The 9,661-nt window shown below is 45.8% G+C and overlaps 2 protein-coding genes and 1 non-coding gene across 3 annotated transcripts; all 3 read right to left on the bottom strand.

Annotated features, from left to right (window-relative positions):
- Positions 1–39: 39 nt before the first annotated feature.
- HRQ1 (ATP-dependent 3'-5' DNA helicase) lies at positions 40–3,519 on the bottom strand (the record flags this gene model as incomplete). Its single annotated transcript, XM_049251411.1, has 1 exon — positions 40–3,519. The coding sequence occupies one exon, from the start codon at positions 3,517–3,519 to the stop codon at positions 40–42; it is 3,480 nt and encodes a 1,159-aa protein (XP_049109711.1).
- Positions 3,520–4,165: 646 nt separating this feature from the next.
- On the bottom strand, positions 4,166–4,247 carry LOZ57_002337. The gene has a single exon. It is a non-coding gene; the product is annotated as a tRNA-Ala (tRNA).
- Positions 4,248–4,650: 403 nt separating this feature from the next.
- On the bottom strand, positions 4,651–8,783 carry LOZ57_002338 (uncharacterized protein; the record flags this gene model as incomplete). Its single annotated transcript, XM_049251412.1, has 10 exons — positions 4,651–4,716; positions 4,765–5,096; positions 5,153–5,714; positions 5,769–6,478; positions 6,675–6,707; positions 6,781–6,871; positions 7,795–7,899; positions 7,956–8,108; positions 8,158–8,609; positions 8,675–8,783. The coding sequence occupies 10 exons, from the start codon at positions 8,781–8,783 to the stop codon at positions 4,651–4,653; spliced, it is 2,613 nt and encodes an 870-aa protein (XP_049109712.1).
- Positions 8,784–9,661: the final 878 nt, after the last annotated feature.

The following is a 9,661-nucleotide window of genomic DNA, read 5'->3' on the forward strand; positions in this document are numbered from 1 at the left end:
ACAAGTCGACATGTAAAAATGTAAATCCAATCCCAATCATCATTCATACATCTTCACTTCGCCGGCTTTCCCTTTCACTTCTGTTGCCTCAATTACCGTTCTCACTCCGGCAGGTAGCTCTCTTCCTCCATCTCCTATGGATGAATCCATCTCGCCTTCACCCCATGGCAACGCATCCACATCGATCTCGATTCCCAGGAGGCTCTTAAGCACCACCACGGCCCCAACTTTACTTATCACTTCATTCATCTCTGGACATCGTTCGTCACAGACACATTCGAGACACCCACGCGGACTGACACAAACGCATGACTCAATCCGATCAAGTCCGCGACGAAGCAAAGAATCAGCAAATTCAAAGGCTTTTGATGCAATGCCTGAGCCAGCTGCACCGCCTTTAGCGTCATAAAACGTCAACCTGGCCGGGCGCTGACGGCGTGGAGGTGGGTGGAGCTCCTGTTTACGGCCATTCGAGGTTTTGGGGGGACGTTTAAATTCTTTGGCGGCAGCTTTGCACTCTGTACGAATATCACTCGGGGAAGAAATGATAAACGTCGGCAGGAGCGACATCACTGCGTGTTCGGCCGCGTGAATGGCAGCAGCAGCATTCAAATTATGAGAAGCGAGGATATCAAGCGCCTGTTTCGGTATATCGAGCCACATACCCTTACTGAAGACAATTATTGGTGGGTTATTGAGCTCGACTGCATCGAGTATCCGGCGTTGTTTGTCCACTTTGAAATATCCATACACAAGAGTGCATATCTTTATGGAGCCGAAAAAAGCTCTTGAGTTAGAGGTGCCGCTGATACGCCGTATTGCCTCTGTTTCTATCGGATCGACGTCAGTAAAATCCCGTTGTGATGTTGTCCAATCGACTTGGACACGAACGACCCGGGCAAAGCGTCGATCTGTATTTAGTTCTTGAACCATGTATGTATGGCCTTGATGGAGGAATATAGCACCTTCATAGATCTCGAAAGAGACTCGCCTGTCTTCTATCTCTTCAATGACAACGTTGCGATTGTTCGTTGTGTCAATGACAGCGTAGGTTTCCTGTTGTACATCACGAATCTGAACGCAACGGGCAGGATGAGGACGGAAGCGCTCATGGCAATGGTAATATCCCATATTATCTCGCACCAACCGAGTGCAAGCTAGTTCGGTTATCTGAGCACCAAAGTACTTCGTATCATCCTCAGGGCGGACCGGTATTTCAAACGCCGCGCATTGCAAATGGCCTTCGACCACCAATTCATTGCGTAGATCAACCTGTAATTCACAATTCGGCTTTGTAAAGAGCTCATCGGGGTTGCGCATGTAATGCTGATCGACTCCATGCCGATCAGCAACTAGAATTGAAAGAGAGTCTTTGTTTCTTCGCCCTGCGCGTCCACTTTGCTGACGCAAGTTTGATATAGAGTATGGAAACCCATGGGTGATCACCGCGTCCAAAGAGCCTATGTCAACACCCAGTTCAAGAGCATTTGTCGCAACAATTCCCAGCAGCTTTCCTTCGAACATCTCTCGCTCAATCTGGCGCCGATCTTGCGGACTATAGCCGCCCCTATAGCCCATAACGAACTTGGCAACATTTGATCTATCTAAAGAACGGAGTTGGTTCCTTACTTCGCTTAGCAGCATTTCACACTCTTTTCGAATACGGCAAAAGGCTATAACTCTAACACCTCGGAGAATAAGCTGGCAAAAAAGCCTGGCAGATTCCAAAATGGATGTACTACGGCCAGACTTGCGGTCATTTGGATCATTGAAGGGGGTATTCCAACAAACAAACTCTTTACGGCCAGAAGGTGATCCATCAAAGTCTGTCAGTTTAACGTCTTCAACACCGAATATAGTTTTCATATGTGCCTCTGGGTTTGCGACGGTCGCAGAACAGGACACAAATCTCACATTATGGTTTCCCAAAGCTGCACATATTCTCCTCAGTCGTCGCATGATGAATGCAACATGAGATCCGAACAGGCCATTGTATACGTGAAGTTCATCAACAACCACGAACTTCAGATTTTGGAGGAACCTGCGCCATGAAGATTCTTTCGGTAGTATGGTGATATGGAGGATATCAGGATTGGTAAAGATAATTCTAGCTTCATCACGAATTGCGTTTCTTCGCTCCATTGGAGTGTCGCCGTCGAATGTTTCAATCATGGTATATTCCAAGCCAGGCATATATTGCATCAGTTCCTGCATATTTCGCCGCTGATCCTGCGCTAGGGCTTTGGTAGGGAAAATATACATTCCTCTGCTATCGAAATCTTTTTCCAATTCGCACAGCATTGGAATCTGATATATCAGAGACTTTCCAGAGCTAGTAGACGTAGACACTATCACGTCATGACCGTCATGGAGATTATTAATGGCTTCAGCCTGGTGAGAATATAACTGCGTGATCCCTTTAGTGTTATATAGTGCGTTGACGACGTTTTGCGAGAGTTGAAAAGTCAAATCTCCGTACACTGGTTGCTGGGCATCAATCACCCTGTGGCCATCTGGAACAATCTGCCCAGTGTACCAATCCTGCTCACGAATTTCAATGAGGATATCAGATATTGATTTTCGTTCTGTGGGTATTTGTGGAGGTAGCTTAGAAACAGCGGGTGTGTTAGTCCCGGATGTCCCAAAGACGGGGATGTAGAAATCCTTTTCGGCTTCAAGCTTTGTGACTGGGTCTACTTTCTCCTCTTGGCATCTGGCAAGAAACGCATCAATGGCATCAGAGAACTTTTTGTTCCTCTTCTCAATTAAAGATAGCATGTGCTTCCGATCATAAACCGGCATTCTTATGCTATCTTCCCATGGGTTACGGACTTCAGCCCCTTCACCTTTTTCCTTTCTCAGATTGCCATCAACAAACTCAAACAATAAAACTTCATCGGCATTTTCTTCTTCCCCTATACCCTGTTGATCTTTAAGATCAATACCCATACCTTCCGTTTCCCAATCATCCCAAGCTTTTCCTAGTTTGATTTTTTTTGCCTCTGGAATTCCCAAAACATTCACCACCCTGGCATCCACGGTCTCAAACCTGACTGAATGCGGAACGAGTACCTTTACTTTAGCTACATCTTCAACAGTCAGCTGCCTCCCGCCAGTTTGAGATTCAACAGCAGATTTGATTTTCTCAAAAGTCGTCGCGAAGTGCTTTCTGGTGCAGCAAAAGGTGTATACAAGGTTTAAGGCGCGGTGGGTTTGAGACAGGCTTTTGAACGCTGAGGGCCAAGGGATTGATTGTGAGGCTTTACCCTTCGAGGCAGTTTTTGAGCCAGAGCGTGAGGCGCTAGATGCTCGGGACGAGGATGTAGATAAAGGCTTTGAGTGTGGGGGTGTATGATGATAAGGTCCATCGTGGTCCTTTGTTGGAATTGTGACGGGGTCAATTTTCTTAGCCGCGGAAGATATGCCATTCTGTGAAAGTAAATTCTCAGCTTCAGCATCAGCTGGAAGAATAGGTTCGCTGATCAACGGTAAGCCTTCTGCTTTTCTCTTTCTATTCATCTTCCTAAATAAGATGGTATTATTAAACTTTGAAAGCGTGTGAAAGTCTACCGCTCTATTTGCCTGATAATGCCCTAAGTGTAGGAGCCTCAGACAAACCCCAAGCCGACCATGGGCAATGGGTAGGGATCATGGGTTTTAAAAGTCATCTGATATGAAATGCCTTGTAAAACTCAAATAATCATCATAAAGGAAAGGATTCATATCTGTAGCACCAAAAAGGGGGAGGTTCTAAGGCTGAAGCTCAAATGTACGGAGTAAAGAACGTTAATTAGGCATCGCGTGGTCGCGTGTCGCGCCATCACGTGTAGTTATTGCTGATTTGGGATTGTTTGCAATGTTTGACTATTTTGATAGTTTTGTTTGCTCTGTATAAAATTGTGGGTGATTTGACCATGAATGAACGAGTGGGTACGGAGTAGAGCAGTTAAGAACTCCGAACAGAGCCCGTTTGAGATTCAATAATGATACAACTATGGAGTACTCCACACAGAGCAGACATATCTAAACGTATGCTCTCCGGTATACTCTGTGCCAACAAACACTTCCTCTAAGATACGGATAAAAATGATCAGCAGCCGTCGCCCGAATATCGCGCAGTGCGCAAAATATGGTATCAGAACAGACAAAAAGCGAAGTCGCTCCCTGGACAATGTGATAATCGAAATCACGACCTTCCGTACTCCAGTCAATGCAAAACGGATGTTCTACCACTGAACTAATTGCCCATTTCCTTGGCGTCGCCGACTCCCTGACACAACATCAGACTCGACATGCCATATTTCTCATACTAAGAAAATATTATGGTGTGAAGCCAACAAACAAAGAGCAAGGAAGCTAATGATTAAGAAATATTCTATTTTAATAAAGATTTCCCCGCAATTAACATCAATGACGGACAGGAACGGGATCTAGGAAGCGGGAAAAGACGCAAACGATTGAACGACGGCCCCCATCTTAACAAAACGGCAAACCGCAAAGGTTAGGCAAAATTAAATGCATCACAATTGACTTCAGAGCGCAGCAGGGCTATGGATAGCATAAGGAAAACCGTTTTCCAACCACCCTGATAGCAAACACATGCCAAGACAAGAAGTTAGGGTTGGGTATTTTGTCGAGCAGCAGTAGCCATTAAATATCCGCTAAAATTTCGTGGATACTATGGTAGATATCTTTGGCTGCCTCAGTGCTTGAAGTCTGTATAGCATGTTAGCTTTATCGGATGCGAAAATCAGTTGAACATACCCTTAGCAAAAATGGTATAGATTTGCCATTCTCAATCCCAGCAAGATGGATTTGTTTGCCCTTAGGTTCGCTTCCATTCGCATCGCCCACTTTCATTCCCTTGAAGATAGGGCAATTTAGAGTGACACGTAACACCCCATCACTCCGCATAATCATACGTGCAGACCGTACAACTTTCTTAGGTTTTGAGCCTTCCTCTCCCTCCACTAGCGACTCCATAGCGTTAATTTTGAAGGTGCCGATACCACGCTCTTTCCACTCTTTGCCATCGAACTGAAACAATTTTCCTCGGCCAGAGTACCAAGTCCGTTCATTTTCTTCCCCAGTTTCAGCTAAAGAGAGCACGTATTAGCCTAGCGCTCTATGAAAAGGTATGAACTCATCTTACTTTCTTGCTTGAAAAACCTTTCATCTTCCTTCACGTCTTCAAGTCCTTCAAAAGCAGGGCGTGTTTCATCTTCTGTCTGTTCTTCTTCCCCACCTTCGTCATCTGACGTTGCACCAAAGGCTTTCGTCTTTGAATTGCCTCCAAAACCGCCAAAAGCCCCAGAGCCTGCTGGGGCAGCAGGAGCAGCGGGCGAAGCAAAGCTGGTTAAGCCCACTGTAGTTGTAGGTGCCACAGGAGCAGCGAATTTAGCAAAGGCACTAGAAGAAAATCCCCCAGAAAATGATCCAAACGAGCTAGCCCCAGTCGTAGGAGGTTGCGACTTTTCTTTCTCTTTCGTGGTGGGTTGCATAGGTTTCATAGACCCAAAAATAGACGGTCCGCTACCTATGGTGCCGAATGGGGATTTTTCTGAACCAGCAAACGCGGCCAATCCCGATGAAGCGAATGCTGATGTAGAAGTAGTGGGTTGGGTTTTGGAGCTGGTCTCGACTGGGGCAGGGGCTGGTAGGCCTGCAAAGGGAGAAGTAGCAGAGGTATTCAAAAATGGGTTTGACAAGCAAGGCTAGAATTGCATATTAGTGGAGTTTCTCCGGGAAAAAATACTGCAAAAACGTACTTTTGTAGAGGAATCATCTTTGGAACTATCCCGGTCCCGCGATTCGTCACGATGTCTCTTCTTCTCTGGCTCACCCTCGGCTGTGCGAATTTTTGCAGACGGTTTCGGTTCTTCCACATCATGGCTCCCTTCGAGTAGATCATTGCCTTTGGTTTGACGCTCCCTTTCGGCCTGTGTTCTATCCTCTCTATCAAGTTGGTCCCTGCTTCGCTTCTTCTTGGGGCTTAGAATCTCCTCGGTATCGTTTGATAATCGACGTTGGTTTGAAAGAGTTGGTTCACGCTCCACCACCGGCTTTACCTGATTTTCCTGGTTAGGTCTTTCTTCCGCTTTCGAGGATCTCGACCTCTTTCTTCGATGGGCGTTGTCGTCTTCCTTCTTAACTTCATTGTCGGCTTCGTCTGTTTCTATAGCTTCATCAAAGGACCGTTTTCGCCTAACACGCCCTCTTTTATCGTCGTCTTCCGGATCGTATTCTCGAGGCTCTGCAGGCTGGTTGTTTAGGACTTGCTGCTGAGAGGGAACCCCGCCAATGGAAGTTTCCTTGAGCTTTTGGCGGACGGGTCGCTCACCGGACCCATCTTTTTTGGAGTCAGAGGTGGGCTCATTTGTTTCTTCTGGTTCCGTTGTTGATTCTAAAATTTTCGTACCTTCTGAAAGCTCTTCTGCGTCGCGACGCGGGGATTTGGCTTCGTTTTCCTGTTCATCTTCTTGAAATTAGAGCCTGGACAAAATAGTATTCGCAGAAAAGCCTTATGGTCGGATGTGTTACCTTTCAATGAAGCATCGCGTCCTTCTTTGTGTAGAGAGAGTTAGCTGTTTCTGGAGTAATCTGCGCTACACGACGATGTAACTCCGTCCGCCAGGTGTGATCTAGGGATGAGAAGAGGGACGGCATCTCCATACCTGTAGGAGATATCTGGGAATTCTTTGCGGGATCTAGGCTCCAAGCATCGTCAGAAACAGCTCTTCTTGCATGCAGGGCGGACGAGGCACGGAACTGGTATCTCACCCTTTGAGCGTTCAAGCTGTACCTGCTCTTCTGGTGTTGCCATGTCGACAATCCCTCGTTTCGAACTGTTGTGGCGGCCTGTCGGTGATATCTCAATAAAGTATTAGTTAAAAGGGAGGCGTTGGTGGGGAGTAGTTACAACAGAGCGGAGGAAGCAATCGGCTACCAACTAATTTGCTGGGTGGTTTTGGCGGGTGGTGGGCGTAACTACCACAGTCCAGCGAACGAACTCGTCTAAAAGGAAATCCGGAGCTGATTCCAAACGTTACCTTCCGGGAAAATACGCGCCCGGGGCTGCAGGTCTTTCTTTTTTGTTGTAGAGGGGAATTGCTGAGTGGATGCACTCTGGACATAAATAGCCCCCCCTAATATGTAACTAACTAACTACATACCTAACCGCTCAAACTGAAGCGCTGCCTGGCCGTGCCCAACACAGTGGGCGCGTGGCGAGTTGCAATTCGGTCTGCCTCCTTTTAAGCAGGGGCATGCGAGGTTTGAAAGAAGCCGAACAGATGTTCGAAAGGAGTCAAGTTTCATTGGGCTTTCGAAACCCCGATGCAGCTAATTAAGGAAGCAGACAGGCGAGTCTTTTATAGTTGCAAAGGCGCAACCCTAGGTTATGCCTCGATTGAAATTACCATGCACAGTAGAAAGAAATGAACTGGGTGGATTCGAGCAAAGAATAATACATCCTGTCGGTGTATTGATACAAATAACTGTGATAGAAAATGACACAATATGAACATCTTTATGTGCTGAGAGATGACCCTAAACCCAAGCCATATAACATGCTGCAAGCTTGCGCTAAGGATCAGGTCGGCATACTTAAATAATTAGCAGAGGCTGGCTAACAATAGAAAATACCCGCCTCAACTGATGAAGCACAGGCAGCCTATTCCCACGTAGAAGATAAGTAGAGGGTATATAGCCAAAAAAACTCTGTTCTTCACGACCCCAGATCCCCCTAGGATACTCACGCCTGCCGCAAGAGACCACGCAATCAGTACGATGTACACCGGAATTCGGGGGATAAAAGGTAGCCCTAGCGCGCTTAGCAGGGCCGCAATTACTAGAGGAAACGTTGTATATCCGATTAGGCAAACGGACTGGAAGAAAGAGCTGTCGAAAATACCAGTCAGCACAGAAAGCCACGGTTAGGAGGAAACAAGGCATACATATTTCCGCCCAGTAATTTGATCTGCAAAGTTACCACAGCTTCTCCAATCCATACTATACAGAACATCCCCGAGAATACCAAACTCTTCTGTTCCTTTGATGCCGCCATGGACATAAACATACTCAATAACAAGCAGAATATTAATGGCCCCCTAGAATAGCACCTGTTAGTCTACCCAAGAGGCACCAGTCGATGAATACTGAAGAATGGACAAACCAAAGATCCCAATCTCTTAGCCCTTCACTCATTCCGCCCTGTAGCACAACATCTGCATCGGGCCATCGGCCAACGAGCCCTCTGACTCCCCCGACAAGTCCATTCCCGAAGCCGGTTGCTTCGCCTCTTTCCGCTGCACCGCCAATCCCTCCACCACCGCGGTTCAGCATGCCGCCGAGTAAATATTTTGGCCAGAGGACTTGTCTCATTTTCTCCCATACCCCAATAAGGTCGCGTGATAACGTATCCCATACCGATTCGTCGATTGTGTTGACCGGAGCACGACGGTCTTCGCCAGGAATAGAGGACGTAAGGTAAGATCCGGTAATACTACCACCGATGCCGGACCTTGAGGAATCACCACGGTCATTTGCGATATTTCCTGTTAGGGGAGTTCGGTCGGTTGTAGAGGATAGAGGGTCATCGGCTTCAATAGCTAGAGAACCTCAGGTTAAATCCAGACTGAAGGCACCTTAGTGGGTAGCCATAAGATAAGCATACAGTCATCTGCCAGCACTAGGTCATTGTCCAGAGAGGAATCATCGTCACGCTCAATCACAAAAGGGCTTGACGTCCTGTTGTCTGTGGATGCGCTAGGCATCATCGCCATGATATCGGTGCTGACCGGAATCCAGTCGCAACACACCCGTCACCGCAGCAATACACAAATAAAGTCCCCGAAAACTTCAAGCCGTAAATCAATGGTGAGCAGTCCACACTCTCCATATCAGACGTACCGAGCTGGCAATATCATTCTGAAAAGGTTGGAGCTTGTGAACAGATCACAGACAAACAGTGCAAAATCACGTGTAGATTAGATTCGACCCCTTCATGAACAGGATTAAAACAGAGGATACGGAGTACACAGTACAACGATCTCAAGTGGTGTATTCTAATAAGGGCAATCAGATGACTGTTACTACACTGTCGCACGTATAACTATATACTAGCAGATCTAGTCCTTATATGAAATTTATAGAGCTTCGGTTCCTGGCCTCCACACAAAACCAGGTCGTCAGCAACAGCGATGGTATGATTGTTTAAAGAAAGTACTAGATTACCTGGCACAAATTAGGCGCTGGGTCCGATTGAAAATAGGAAAAGTGCCGTATGCACAGCTAGAGGGGAGTGTCCACAGGAAAAGTAAAGTAAAGAAAGAATTTGTTATCACTCAAAAAAGCACTGGTAGTCACCATACGCCTGCCAAATTTGTGAGCATTTGTACCTCATATTAGTACGCTGCCTGAAATAGGTACCAGTGCCGACCATGTTCCAAATATTCAAAGAACGCCCAAAGCAAAAAAAAAAAAAAAAAAAAAAAAAAAAAAAAAAAAAAAAAAAAAAAAAAAAAAAAAAAAAAAAAAAAAAAAAAAAAAAAAAAAAAAAAAAAAAAAAAAACAAAAAAAAAAAAAAAAAAAAAAAAAAAAAAAAAAAAAAAAAATTAAAAAAAAAAAGTAAAAAGATAGAAACAGAGGGAAATGAGAGACA

Source organism: Ophidiomyces ophidiicola (assembly GCF_022830035.1).
Source record: "Ophidiomyces ophidiicola strain CBS 122913 chromosome Unknown scaffold_6, whole genome shotgun sequence".
NCBI lineage: Eukaryota > Fungi > Ascomycota > Eurotiomycetes > Onygenales > Onygenaceae > Ophidiomyces > Ophidiomyces ophidiicola.